The sequence below is a fragment of the Xenopus tropicalis genome, chromosome 4, assembly GCF_000004195.4.
Source record: "Xenopus tropicalis strain Nigerian chromosome 4, UCB_Xtro_10.0, whole genome shotgun sequence".
Lineage (NCBI taxonomy): Eukaryota > Metazoa > Chordata > Amphibia > Anura > Pipidae > Xenopus > Xenopus tropicalis.
This window is the reverse complement of record NC_030680.2, coordinates 88,650,396-88,665,178: the sequence shown is the minus strand read 5'-3', so window position 1 is coordinate 88,665,178 and position 14,783 is coordinate 88,650,396. Positions and strand designations below refer to the sequence as shown.

The window sequence follows — 14,783 nt, the reverse complement described above, 5'->3', positions numbered from 1 at the left end:
AGGTATTCTCAGGGCTCAGGCTGCAGCACTTTGTTTGACACACTGCTGGGCAGCTTCCCCCTCCCTCTCCCCATACAATGCCAGGCGTGCTCTGCTCACACAGAAATACAAACAGAGCAGGAGATAAGAGGTCCTCGTTGCCCAACCCTCTCCCTAACCAATACAAAAAAAACCCTATAAATAACTTTTAAAGCACTCTCCTCACGCTGGAAAAAGGAGGAAACTAACTTCCGGTTTTAACAGGAAGTCGCATATCGCCTTTTTTAGCTGTGCCCTATACAAGGGACCGTGTATGGGGACCTTTACTTGATACAGTATACTATTCTTTTAGAAGCAGGAGCAAACAATCATATAAAAAGTACTGAATTATAAATAGCACTATAAGCTAAACACTTCAAACTAATTGCACCTGTAGAAGTATGCAACAGCACCAATTTTTTATTGGCTTTCCATTAAAAACTGCTGTTTGCATAAATATGTCTGTTATTATGTTCCCCCTACTGTATATTGATACATAACAGAAGTTACTCCCTAAAAGATCGCCATTACCAGAGCAAAATGGTGACACATCTCAGATGGGGATATATGCTCCATTTAATCCATGTGTGATATTACAGATATAACTCTGAAAACAGGAAGACACTGGGCTACTAGTAGCAGTTGGAGGCAGCAAGAGATTAAAACTCTAGTAGCTACTCCATAAATAGGCACCCCGCTCAGTCAAGACCCCTGTAATTTGATTCTTACAGTTGCCTTGCTTTATATAGCCTTTTGCTTTGCTTGTACTTTTAGGACCAATGCAAACGAAATGCCAGGTTTATAAGCAGCCCCGGATTACAGTTTGTGCACTCCCCGCGTTAGTACACATGCTCAGTAGCTCCTCTCTCATCAATTTCCCACCAGTCCCCCACTGCCCCTCCTCCTCTGGTCCCGGAGCACTGAGGAATTGGCACACAGGGAAGGTCAACAAATCTCCTGCTCACCTATTTCCCCAAAACAAATGTGGCTGGGCAGCATGCCGCCCCTAAAATCGCTCTGCCCAAGGCCCGAGCCTTTGTGGCCTTCCAACAAATCTGGGCCTATTTATAAGTGGACTAAGAGCTGGAAGGCAGCTATAAAGCACCAACATATTCCGCAGCGCTGTATAATAAGTGTGTTTCATACACTGAATATACAGAGTTACATACAAAGCAACCAATAAAGATACAATAAGAGGGCCCTGCCCAAAAGAGCTTATAATCTATAAGGGCTGTGACACAGGGAGATTAGTCGCCACGCAACAAATTTGTAAAATCAGTGATTTAGTCCCTCCTTTTCTGCCAGGATTTCAAATGATGGGATGGCATACGCAGTGGCGCAATTTGCTGAAGTTGCCGAAGTTTCCTCTCAAGGCGACTTCGGCAAATTGCACCACCGCGTACGCCATCCCACCGGTGATTTACATTCTAGCCGGTAGGATGGCATTTTGGGGATATTAGTTGCCCGCGACAAGGAAGATTTGTCGCACGACAACTAACCTCCCCGTGTGTCACAGCCCTATGGAGAAAGGGTTGAGACACAAGATGTGGGAATGGGCAAGATCAGAATTAAGCAACGTAGGAGATGTAGCACAGGGTATTGCTTTTAGCAGCCTACTGAGGTTATGTTAAACTAAATGAGGGTAAGCTTCTTTAAATAAGTGTGTTTTTAGAGATCTTTTGAAGGCAGACAGCATGCAGGAACTAGATTACCCACAATGTATGTACTGTTATGTTCCTTTTCTTATTGACATCACGCATGGAATTGTGGGATCTGGAAGATGCAGGACTAGGACAGTCAACTACTGTCGATCAGTAGGTGAACAGGGTGCTAGGCTTACGTAACTGTTAAAAACCATTTTATTACACTAAAAATCATGAAAAGGCTGCATGTGTTTTAATTGATATATATTGCAAAATGTTTAAAATGATGTTTACTTTTCAAAAAGCTTGTCAAGTTTGGGCGGAGTTCCCCTTTAACCCAAACTAGTAACATTGGAGAAAAATGTATAATAATGGTTGTTAGCTGTTTAATGTAGCAGTAAGGTTACATTCCGTTTGTAATCTCTAATAGCAAATCACAGAAATGGAATCTCCACGTCCCATAATACCGGCAACTGTGGAGGCCGCAGGGCGCCCCGTACCTGTAGAGCGAGTTGCACACTGTCAGTGTTATTTAGAGCAGAACAGGTGGGGCAGCAGAAATGCCAAGCTGGCAGCCTTGCTAAAGAGCGGCCAAACACTTCCCATGGCTGGTTACACTTCTGTTTGCCCCCTAAAAAGTTACTCAGTAACAGGCGAGTGTTTCATTAATCACAACGGTGCCCATTCCTGCGAAGTTAAAGGAACTGTAACACAATTTTTTAACATTCAAAATATCCCTTCTATACACTTTGATTATCAAATATATCATACAGAAATTTCAATAGCAGCAGTGTTTTTTTTAGAAATCTTACTTTAGCATTGATTTATAGAGAACAGGCTGCCGTTTACTCCCAAGTCTTGCACCACGCTTCCGTTCAACTCCCCCCTCCACCCCCCTTCCTCTCCTAATGCAGGCACACACAGCGCTACTTCAAACAGCGATGCAGACTTAGCTGGACAGAAGGAACGGTATGTCTTTGATCCCTCTCCTCTCCCTCTCCATGCCCCAACTGCTAACAGCCCATAAATCACTCACAACAGACTCTGAAGAATGCGGCATTTAACTTCCGGATTAAACCGGAAGTCGCCCTTTCAAGCTCTGCACAGTAAAGTACTGGTAATGTGATTTATTTTAAAACCCTGTAGAATATTGCATTTTTTTTAAACGCTACATATATTAATAAAATATTTAGAATGGATATGTATGTATGTATATCTTTATTTATAAAGCACTACTAATGTACGCAGCGCTGTACAGTAGAATACATTAATACAAACAGGGGGTTATAGATAATGGATAAATACAAAGTACAACAATAAATACAATAAATACAAGGTACAGTTGCAATAAGAGTCAGAAACACAAGATGAAGGAGGTCCCTGCCCCGTAGAGCTTACAATCTATATGGGAGGGTAACTAACAGACACAAATGGGCAAATGTAAGTGCTATAGGTCACAGTGGGTGACATTACAATATAAGTGCCAGTTCCCAGATCAAGTGCTGGGTGAGTGCTCCAAAAGGTAGTCTTTAAGTTTAGTTTTAAAAAGACTGATATGTTTAAAGTTATTTTTTTGTGTTACTGTTCCTTTAACAGGCCGTGTCCGGAAAAGACTCAGACTTCCATTACCCCTGTGCCTGCACACCCCGCCTGCCTCCTGCTCCCGATCTAGCACGGTGGGCGTATCCTCGGCCTCTCTTTGCCTGTAATACCGCCTTGCTTTCGGGCTGCAATATAGCGAAGTTTCCCGGTGAATACCATGCATTTTTCGGCCAATATTTCTTGGCTGTTTCAGGACGTGCCTGATTTTCCGGGCCGTATTGAGGCTGCGTCTCAGAGCGGCTTCCGAGCGGTTGAGGTGGCCTGGCCCTACGCTTCCGATAGGACTCTTTTTAAGGCGGCACTAAACAATCACAACACTAGTCTGGTCCTACTCAACACCCCACCAGGTACAATTGGCTTTAATCATATTGTACTGAATAGCTTTAGATCACCTAGCCCCTGGGTTGGAAGGCGCCTTCGCGTTGTACTGTGTCCCGAATATTCTAATTTAGATGCACTTCTGTAGTAACTGGCCAAGAAACTATCTGCGAGTTGTATTGTTATTTTTATTACTTTTCTCTCAGTTCAGACATTTCCTATTCATATTCCAGCCTGGTTGCTAAGATAAATTGTCCCCTAGCAACCAATTAGGTGCTGGAATTACAAACTGGAGAGTGGCTAAACAAAAAGATAAATAAAAAACCACAAGTAATAAAAAATGAAGACCAACTGAAAATTCTCATAAGTTCACTACATTGTACTAAAAGGTAAAGCTAACATATACTGCAGCACTGGGGTGTATGCAAGGTCTATGCATCAAACAAATTAGATACAAATATTAATCAATAGGAGAGGAAAAGAATGTCCTTGCTCAATAGACCTTACAATCTAAAGGTCCTGTCAAAATATGACTATATATGAATAATTTATGCAGTGCCGGACCAAGTCCCCAAGGCAAGTGCCCAACTGTGCCCCAGGTGACAAGTGTGGGGGGGGGGGGTAGTGGCCTTCCTCACCTCCTCTAATTACTTTTCATTAAAGTAATGCTAATTACTTTAATTTCTGCATTCCTGTTCTAGCACCATCTTCTAATTATTAGTCACAGATCTGCTTTCTTTTAATGCAGACATCCATACACGTTAATGATATGTTCACCAATGAAATATGATTTTATTTTGGTAACACAGACTTTTCACATAGACTTTCACATGTAACATAAGTTCATTCGGAAGCTACACACAGTACCAGCAATGCTTGTACACATGATCTTATAATAAGTGCTTTGACAGCAACTGTCACGTGAGTCCTGCAAATGGACATGTATCTGTCAGACAACTGGACTGAATATATTCTCTGTGTGCAGGTAACATAGAAGCTGGTGAACTTGGCCTTGCTGCTGTGCCTGGCAGGCAAGATGAATTCCGAACAGGTCTCAATGAAGCTGTCAGGTGGGCCAGTGATTTAGGATGTGACAGGTACATGCTAATGCTTATTAAATACCATACTGTAGATTACATATCTATTGAAGAGTACAGAGAAATATATTCCTGTATTTGCCCCTCTCTGTTGTCACAGAGTTGCAAATTCAAGAAAATATTTTAAACTGATTGTATAGACTGTATAATCTCTTTTAGAGAACGCTCTATCTATCTATTCAGGTCACATACCTACAGTAAATTCATCTATTTCAGTTATCCCTTGTTAATGTACTCCCAAAATGTAATATTAGAAATCACATTGGAATTCAAATACCTATACAAATGATTGGCCATGGGTTGATTATAACACTTAGGTGTCATAGGATTTATTCTTGATGCATTTAACACAGAGTGCAGCATAACACAGTGGGGAACTCATTTATGAATACTGGGCAAATTTGCACCTGGGCAGCATTTGCTTTCATTGTACTTTCTCCAGCTGGCTAAAAAATAAAATACTACTAATAGCTGTAGGTTGCTGCACAAGTAAGAACAATTTACAGTAAGACCATCACAAAATGGTGGCTCAATGCAAAAGATGTAAAAGGGCAATATTTACTTAATAGTAATATGGTGAGATAGTATAATCGGCCGCTTTTTATGATACATTATCTGTTGGTTAAGTATTTATTCTGAAAGCATAGCTTCGATTTATATTATAGTTTTGCGTATGCCAGAGTGGATGTCTTATAAAATTAACTCTCTTTGTTATGTTTTAGAATTCATATCATGGCAGGACGAGTGCCACTTGGTTTGGAACGACAAAATATTGAGGAAGAGATGGAGGAGACATTTATTGAAAACCTCCAGTATGCAGCAGACATCCTTGCACAGGTGTGTGAGTTTTGGATATATATTTTATAGTATATAAAGCGAGTAAAATATGTTTATAACTTCAAATAAAATATTCACACAGGCTGGAATGGTGGGACTTCTGGAACCTATAAACTCCCTAATCAGTGAACCTCGCTATTTCCTGAACACACCTCAACATGGTAAGTCGGTAAAGCAAAAGAATCAGTTGGGCCAAGTTTTTCTTACAATAGTAGTGTCTACCTCGCTGAAATATCCTTACATTTTGTCATGGAAATATTTGCCTAGACAGCAATAGAATAAACTCATCATAGAACATTGCATTCTTCCTTCCAAGTTGTGGGGGCAGATTTGCAAAAACTAACAAACTTGTTTCCATGAATGTCTTATATTAACTAAGAAATCTGCAATAAAAAAGTCCACGTGGGAAAAATCACGAAAATTTTTTAGACTTAACTTATGAAAACTGCAACATTTAACAAAAAAAATCTGAGTCATTCTCCATTTACTTATACACTGCATAAGAGAATCCCATATAGGAAATAAGAGTAGTACTGTGCAAGACTTTATCAATAATATTGCTCATCATAGAACCTTTATGACTTGGGTTCTTTAAATGAAAACTATACCCCCAGAATGAATACTTAACCAACAGATGGTTTATATTATGTTAAGTGGCCTTAACATAAGGGAATACATACTGTATATCAGTAAATATTGCTCTTTACTCCTTTCCCTTGAATCACCATTTAGTGATGGGCTGTGTGCTCCCTCAGAGATCACATGACCAGAAATAATGCAGCTCTAACTGTAACAGGAAGAAGTGTGGAAGCAAAAGGCAGAACCCTGTCCATTAATTGGCTGATGTGGCCTAGCATGTATGTGTGCCTTGGCTTGTTTGTGTGCACTGTGAATCCTAGGAGGCGGCCCTTAATTCTTAAAATGGCAATTTTCTATTTAGGAGTACCCAATAGCACATACTACTAAAAAAAAGTATTTTTTTATGAAAATGGTTTATTTAGATGAAGCAGGGTTTTACATATAAGCTAGTGTATGCAATATATTTTTTATAGAGACCTACATTGTTTGGGGGTATAGTTTTCCTTTAAGCCCCCAAGTCCTTTATTTGTATTGTTTCAGTTACATAGTCATAGGCCTATGCATATGTACCTGATGGGAATAAAATGCCTCAGGCTGTTAAATAAAGTTGCAAGCTGTCCTTTGGTTCTAATGGCCAAAAGAAGTTGCTACTACTATTTTATTCTATATATCTCACTAAGAAAATCAATACAAAGCTTATACTCATCTTGTAAATGTATACTAGGAACTGTTCTGATAAAGCAGTGGTTAAAGGGGGTAAAAATGCAAAAAAAAATATATTTTTTTTTTAAAAAATGTAAATTTTAATTTGGAAAGTTGGATTTACCCTTTTTATAACATAGAAGTCAGACACATAGCGGCCCCCTGCTCCAGCATTTGAAGGCAGACACATTGTGGCCCACTGCAGTTCATTACATTACACAGCGTTGACACATTCTGGCCATCAGCACATCCAGATAGATACATTGTGGCAACCTGCACCAGCATTTTAAGGCAGTCACATTAAGGGACCCATACCAGTATTTCATAACACAGTGTGGCACCAGCATTTCATGGCAGAGCATAGCCCGTAGAATGCAGAAGGATTTATACTCAACTGTAAATTGTTGAGTGGTCCTTGTATAGTTTGGAGTACATGTATACAAACTGTGCCCCCTTCCCCGACACTGTGCCCTAGGCTCCTGCCTACTCTGCCTACCCTTAATTCCCGAGGCAGCCCTCTTTGCACAATGTCTGGCACAGTGTTCAGCATTCGGGTGCATATACACATCAAAAACCTTTCACTTTAGGGCAAAGCAATGCACACGTGTGCCGGAGCCTTGGAGTAGGTGGAGTTCGGGGGTAAATAACCTAAGTGCCTGGTTATGACAAATGCTTATAAGAAATGGCACAGTAGCTATATGGACTAAGACAGTAGGCAATGTTTCTTTAATTCTGTGCTTGCTAACAGCATGTTATTTTTTAGCTGCCTCAATACTGCAGAAAGTGAAAAGACCAAATTTAAAGCTTCAGATGGTAAGTACTGACCTCAAAATACATTGTTTGTGATTGTTTCTCTAGAAAAATATATTTTTATATTCCATCAAAGCTACTACTGATTTGAAGTTGTAATTCTTTGTTTGAATTGTTTATAACTTAATTGCTCATCATAGTATTTCATATAACAGGACCTGTACCATTGGCAGATCATGGGCGGTAACCTGACACAGAATATTAAGACTTATTTTCCTTTAATTGGTGAGCTTTATGGAACTATACTGTATATATCTTAAATCTATTTCTCAATGAACATAAAGGAACTTTTTGCCTATATGTGTAAAATCAATTATATAAAATAACATGTTTTTTAGTACTTAAAATGACCTTTGAAGCAGGGCTGGATATGTAACAATATGCAGGACTGGTTGCAGATCATTTTCACCCCTGCTTATATAATGACACTGAAAAAGGTTAAACTGGCATTTCATTATCAATTCAAACAATTTTTGAGTTCATTTTGATCTGTTCAATGCTGAAACCTTCCCAAGGCTTTAGGTAACCTGCTTCTTGAAAGGTTAGGGGTGGGGACTGGGACTGGGTTGGCAGAACATTTTGCCTCTAAATCTATATAATGTATTTGGGTGCTAAAGTCCTCCCTGCCTCCTACTGTATTTTTCATGCAGTGACATTATTCTTGGAAGTCACAGTACTAATGTTTGTTTGTTTAAAGGAGAAAGAAAGGTAAAAACTAAGTAAGCTTTATCAGAAAGGTCTATGTAAATACAGCCATAAGCACTCACAGACTTCTCTGAAAAAAGATTAGTTGTGTCTGTAATTCCTCTGCCAGAGACACGCAGCTTTCTGTTCTCTGCTCTTTCCTGCTCCCCCCTCCCTCAAGAATGCTAAGCGCTCACTCCCCCCCCTTTAGAAATGTGGATCTGAGCCAATCAGCAGGAAGCTGACTCATAGTCTAACTAACTGAGCATGTTCACTAGGTCTGCATGTCTGTGCAGGAGTGAGGCATTATGGGAACTTTCTTTACAGAGCTCAGCGTTTTTTCTTCCTGTTTGGCTTCTGATCATCTGAACAGGTGAAATATGGGGAGACTTAAGGGCACTATTGAGAGAACTGAAGGTATGCCTGCAGCTTGAGATTAACTCTTTACTAGCCTTTCCTTCTCCTTTAATATGATATAAATTATATATAAATGATGAATGTGACAGAATCCCTTTAACACGTAGCATTCCCTATGGCTTTTAAGAGTGGCAGCAGTTTATTCCAACTACAGTAGTTTGAACCAGGATACAAATTATTCTTTCTTTTGTTTCCCTTTGCCATTGAGCCTGTAGTGAAAGGGAAGAAAATGAAATATATCTTTATATTACTATTAACGGTTGTCTAAAGTAGAAAGGTGACTTAGGTGACTTAGAAAGGTAGTTATTGTGATGCTACCACTTTATGTGGATTGTAGTTGTATGTTTAACAGGAGGGGGGTAAGCAGCAAACAATGGACATTTGTAAAAAAAAAAAAAAAAAGTTTTCGAATACCGTATTTTTCACCATATAAGACGCACCTTTTCTTCCCCAAAACTGGGGGGAAAAAGTTGGTGCGTCTTATACGGCGAAGTATCTTCCTCTCTGTGCCGCGGCTCTCTGCCGCATCCTCGCTTTTATAAGGTTGCGCCCGTGCGTACTGACGTCACACGCACAGGGCGCAACCTTATAAAAGCACAGAAGCAGCTGGGAGCCGCGGCACAGAGAGGAAGACATCACGGGAGCCAGAGGCCGCTGGGGGTAGGTTAGGGGGGAAATGGAAGGTGCTTGGGGGCCCTGGGGGAAGCTGAAGAATGCTGGGAGTGCCGTGGGGGACCTGGAGGATGCTTGGAGGCCCTGGGGGACGCTGAAGGATACTTGGGGGGGCCCTGGGGGAAGCTGAAGGATACTTGGGGGGGCCCTGGGGGAAGCTGAAGGATACTTGGGGGGGGGCCTGGGGAGAGCTGAAGGATACTTGGGGGGGCCCTGTGGGAAGCTGAAGGATACTTGGGGGGGCCCTGGGGGAAGCTGAAGAATACTTGGGAAAGCTGAAGGATACTTGGGGGGGCCCTGGGGGAAGCTGAAGGATACTTGGGGGGGCCCTGGGGGAAGCTGAAGGATACTTGGGGGGGGCCTGGGGGAAGCTAAAGGATACTTGGGGGGGGGCCTGGGGGAAGCTGAAGGATGCTTGGGGGGGCCCTGGGGGAAGCTGAAGGATGCTTGAGGGGGGGCCCTGGAGGAAGCCTCATTATGTGCGAGCCCAGAGACAATTAACTTTATACAGTTGATATAAAATATTTTACTACAGTATTTGGTTCAGAAACTTTTTTTTCTAGATTTTCCTCCTTTAAAATTGGGTGCGTCTTATATTCCGGAGCGTCTTATAGGGCGAAAAATACGGTAATTCACTGAAAATACTAAAAGATGAAAAAGTGGAGATAGTGGTTAGGGGATATATAAGAAAAATTTGATGAGTTCCCTTAGATTGCCCCATTCAATATATTTTACCCTTTAGTTCCTGGGTAACAATATTTTGCCCTTTACTGAATTTGTAGACATGGACAATGGTAAATCAACTATCAGAATAGAAGTAGGAATAGATACAGTTGGAACTTAAATTTCCTGAATTAAGAACTGTAAATCTCAGCTAAAGTAATTAGTGGATCTGGCCCTGTAGAGTTGGGGGAGACGCATAATTATTTATTTTCATCCACTCTCTTAATGTTCTCCTCATCTGCCATATTTTCTGGGGAGAATACTGAATAACATCTGCCATAAACTCAAGCTCACAGGCAGTAGAGATCACTGTAAAACATTCACCTTTATTTTAATGGGGGTAATAGCTGAAATAGTTCCAAGAACCAATGTTCTTTGTGAGAATTAAGCACCAAAAAGGGGTAAAGAGCAACAACCTAGCTGAACCAACATTGTATATGAGATATATATGGAGGAATCGAGCCACAAGTGATCTGCCAAGCTTGAAGGACTAAAAAAGAAATAACAGATCACAGAGCAAAAACAAAAATATGTGAGTAATATTTATGGGAGTTAATATATTGTATACTGATTTTAGATATATACAATGTTTTTATACCTTATCTATATGTGCAGGTCATGTACAGATAGCACAAGTTCCTCATCGAAATGAGCCAGACAGCCCAGGGGAGCTGAACTTCATGTATCTATTTGACCTACTGCAGGAGCTTGGATACCAGGGATATGTAGGCTGTGAATACAAACCTCAGGGTAAGTACAGCCTAACCCCCAATAGCACTCTATAGTATAGTATACTCTACATACAGTATGTATGCACAGTTATATTTCTTGGTTATATTTGTCAGTGCTAATGTTAATATTATGTTAAATTCATCTTAGGTTATTGCTGTTATTGTTATGTTTGTTTATCATGTGTTATGCTTGCTATGTTTATAACATAATAATAATATCACATACCATAAAGGAATAATATAACAGCCAAACATAACATCTGCATAACAGAATATGAACACATATTAAATGAATATAACATTTATGTTTATACTGTTATATTAATGCTAATTTTATGCTACATTTGATGCTGAGTTAATGTAAATGTATGTTTAGTTAAATTAATTTTGCACAAATGTTATGTTAGTTATCAAGCCTAAAGCATTTATTTGCATTAATACTTTTTTTGTTTATATAGCTTTTCCTCCTGTTGAATATAACAAAAGTATTCCCTTAAAGCATTCAAATGTATTCTCTTGTTAGGAATGTGCCATAAGAACTTTTTTGTTGTAAGTCCCCTTTTGGGGGACCAGCCTTTGTTTAGGGTGCCCCTTAGCCTAAGCTTATTCTCATGCTAAATTACCTTCTAGTTAGGGTAGCTACAAAAGCAAATAGTCTTTTGCTGATATGCATGAAGGTTTGGGTATTGATTCTTAAGTCTGGCCAAGATATTTTCCCAGTGCTTCAAAACATAGGATCTGATTTTAAGAGGATGAGAATGTGTTCCTTAAGTAGGAGAGGAGAGAGAAGTGAAAGGATTGGAGGATGTTGCATGCTATTCTTTGCCCAATACACAGTCATGATAAATATTTTTATAAGATCGACAGGTTCCCTCTTAAGAGAGAGCAGGAATATTCTAGCAGCAGAGTTTAAAGGACAAGGAATAGCTAAGTCACTTGGGGGTGCCAAAATGTTAGGCACCCCCAAGTGACTTTAATCGCATACCTTGTACCCCGAGCTGGTGCCCCTGTTAGGAGAAAATTGCACCAGCCTGGGGTACTTGTGGCGAGCGCTTCCTCCTTCTGTATTGGCGCTGCTGGCAAATTCCCGGGACAATCGCACTCTACTGCGCATGCGCGCAAGCGAAGCAGGAAGCTCTCGCAGCTACCCCGGGCTGGTGCTGTTCTCTATGAACAGGGACACCAGCCCGGGGTACAAGGTAGGCAATTTAAGTCACTTGGGGGTGCCTAACATTTTGGCACCCCCAAGTGACTTAGCCTTTCTTTCTCCTTTAAGACTGATTGCAGGGGAGAAAGGTAGAAGACTGGTTAGTAGTAGGTTGCAACAGTACGTAGGTAGGAAAGGACACAGAGAAAGACAGGAAAAAAAAAGCATCAGGTTTTGGCTGTAGTATTAATATGATTTGAGAAGGATAAGGGAATAGTCTAAGATTACTCTCAGGCAGGGCGCGAAATCAACAGGGTTGACTCTTGACATATTATATTCCATTCTTCATTTAGTAATGAGCAATATACCTTTTTAGGTGACACTGCGAAAGGACTTGGCTGGATGAAAAAGTATCTCAAGTACTGTCATGTTGATAACAAAACAAATTAAGGCCCAGGATTAGGTTCCAGAAGACAAATGCAGAAGGCACATACATATGAGTTGTCTGTAAATTTCTGAACAAGAATAATAAAAGTTCTGCTGATAAAATAGAGGGTATTTAGACAAGTTCTGTGTACATTTTTCTATGTTGTGGGATAATTATCCTCTATTTTGCATGTTTTGGGGTGCAAATAATGATAAATCAACGTTATATTAACAGGCCTTTAGAGATCTTGGCTATACTGGGGCTCATAAATATATCACTTGGAGGTCCACATCTAGTCCATGGGTCTCTAGTTGAATTGACCTGATTTAGACAGATAAACACAAGATACACACTACAATACATTTTTGTTCAAAGAGTACATTTTCTTTACATGCACTTGGTTGAAATAACTGTTTTGTTTTTTTTACTACTGGTTCTATAAACATGTAGTACACGGGGGTGCCTAAAATTCAATAAATATATCCAGGTATTTGACCTGTTATCCAGAATGCTTGGGACCTAGGGTTTTCCGGATTAGGTTTCTTTCTGGAATTTGGATCTTCATACCTTAAGTCTACTAAAACCATTTAAACATTAAACCCAATAGGGTTATTTTTCCTTCAATAAGAATATTATCTTAGATGGGATCAAGTACAAGCTGCTGTTTTATTATTACAGAAAAAAAGGAAGTCACTTTCAAAAATGTAGGATTATTTGCATTTAATTGAGTCTATGGGAGATGGTCTTCCCGTACTTCAGAACTTTCTGGATAATGGGTTTACGGACAATGGATCCCATACCTGTTGCTAAAAACAAATACAATAAAGACTTAGAAGCCAAGGTTGTACAAATTCAAAATATTTTATTTAATAATTATGATCTCAAATTTACATATCATTTACATAATTCCTTCCATATTTGTTATTGTTGCTGGTTTTGTTTTTCATACTAACAGTCTAGTCGAAGGCATTGCTCCAACAGAGCTGAAATCCATGTAATAATTTGCTACACACAAGGGAGGTTCTAGCATTCTGAAGGCCCATTCATTTATTAAGGGCACTCCATTGCCTGATGGGCTCTCATTTATCTCCTGTCTTGTTTCTGTCATGTGCTTTCATTAAATGTCAAAGAAATAATTCTGCAGTTTCCAGCTACTATTCCGATATGCTAGCAAATTCTTTTGAGTTTTTCACATTTATTTTGGGGTATGAGTAAACCAGACAGCATCCTGCTGTCATAGCAAGCCACTCCATAGATTGAAGCAAGCAGTGTTAATAACAGACTCCAGGTGGTGGTAAGTTGAAACCAGCTGAGGTAATGGGCTCTCACTGTTCTGCGGCTGTTCTGGGAATGGTTCTCTGAACACAACCTTTAGGCTCTGTCACAATTACAAAGAATATGCAGACAATTGTAAAACTGATAAGGACCATAAATGTTTTAAATTCAGATTTCACAAAAGTACATAGAACACATGATGAAATACAGATCTAAATATTCACAAATGTCATTTGGACAAGGTCACCAAACAATTGGATCAGCCTGATTTGGTGTAGCATATAGCTGGTCATTTCAAGCAAAGATCGGCGTGTTAGGGCCCTGGGCTAACGATTGGGTCATAACAGAGCTCTAACTGCATCAAGTGCCAATGTGGTCCTTATACAATGGGATTTTCAGACTTGTTTACGGAAGTTATTAAACAACAACTAAAATATTGCACAATTTGTAACACATTTATAGTTGAACTGTATTGCCATGACTTTATGGAAAATGCACAGCAAACCTCCCTATTGAACAAACCCTAGACAGTGTGTAAAAGCCTTTATATAACATTGGTCATATGAAGAGTAGAAAGGGAATAGTATAGCAATCGTGATCCCCAATTTAATTGGTTGGTAAGCTTGAAAAAAATGCAAGACTAGAAAGATATTTCTGTTATCTCTAGTAATTGGGAGAGATGGAAAATATACGTCAGGAATGTTTCCTACTGCCTTCTATTAAAAGCAAGTGAAAGCATTGCTTAATTACCAGACACAAAGGCAAAGTCCAATGAGGACTCCAAAGAAAACATCTACTGGGCTCACTTTAATAGATATAAAAGTCTAGGAGCAATAAGGAAGATGATACTGCAATCAATGACAACAAAGTATTACACCTCCCAGTGGACCTTGGTGTGGTTCTTTTTATCACAAAATATTACAAAAATTATGGTTGGTTTTACTTGCCTACATAATGAGTATGGTCTAGCTACATGCAAGATAATATAAACAAAAAGGAAACAAAGTCCTTCCTTGAAGTAACAATAAAGTTTTATTCCAGTCCAGTAACCCGCAGCAACCTCTAGCTCTGACTTGGCTACTTTTGTTGATTGCTATTATT

The 14,783-nt window shown here is 39.7% G+C and overlaps 2 protein-coding genes across 12 annotated transcripts in view; one reads left to right on the top strand and one right to left on the bottom strand.

The window, feature by feature from the left end:
* The first annotated feature begins 2,481 nt into the window (after nucleotides 1-2,481).
* On the top strand, nucleotides 2,482-12,538 carry hyi (hydroxypyruvate isomerase (putative)). 5 transcript variants are annotated; one of them, XM_012960564.3, is made up of 9 exons: nucleotides 2,482-2,630; nucleotides 3,258-3,610; nucleotides 4,567-4,678; nucleotides 5,401-5,515; nucleotides 5,598-5,676; nucleotides 7,560-7,609; nucleotides 7,762-7,831; nucleotides 10,718-10,852; nucleotides 12,357-12,538. In XM_012960564.3, the coding sequence occupies exons 2-9, from the start codon at nucleotides 3,421-3,423 to the stop codon at nucleotides 12,428-12,430; spliced, it is 825 nt and encodes a 274-aa protein (XP_012816018.1). In that variant the 5' UTR covers nucleotides 2,482-2,630; nucleotides 3,258-3,420; the 3' UTR covers nucleotides 12,431-12,538.
* Nucleotides 12,539-13,249: 711 nt separating this feature from the next.
* szt2 (SZT2, KICSTOR complex subunit) overlaps nucleotides 13,250-14,783 on the bottom strand; it is a 113,807-nt gene continuing 112,273 nt past the window's right edge. For all 7 annotated transcript variants that reach the window (XM_031900918.1, XM_031900920.1, XM_031900921.1 and 4 more), the window contains one exon: nucleotides 13,250-13,785. In XM_031900918.1, the coding sequence (XP_031756778.1) occupies nucleotides 13,642-13,785 (144 nt within the window). In that variant the 3' untranslated portion in view covers nucleotides 13,250-13,641. The remainder of the gene's footprint in view (nucleotides 13,786-14,783) is intronic.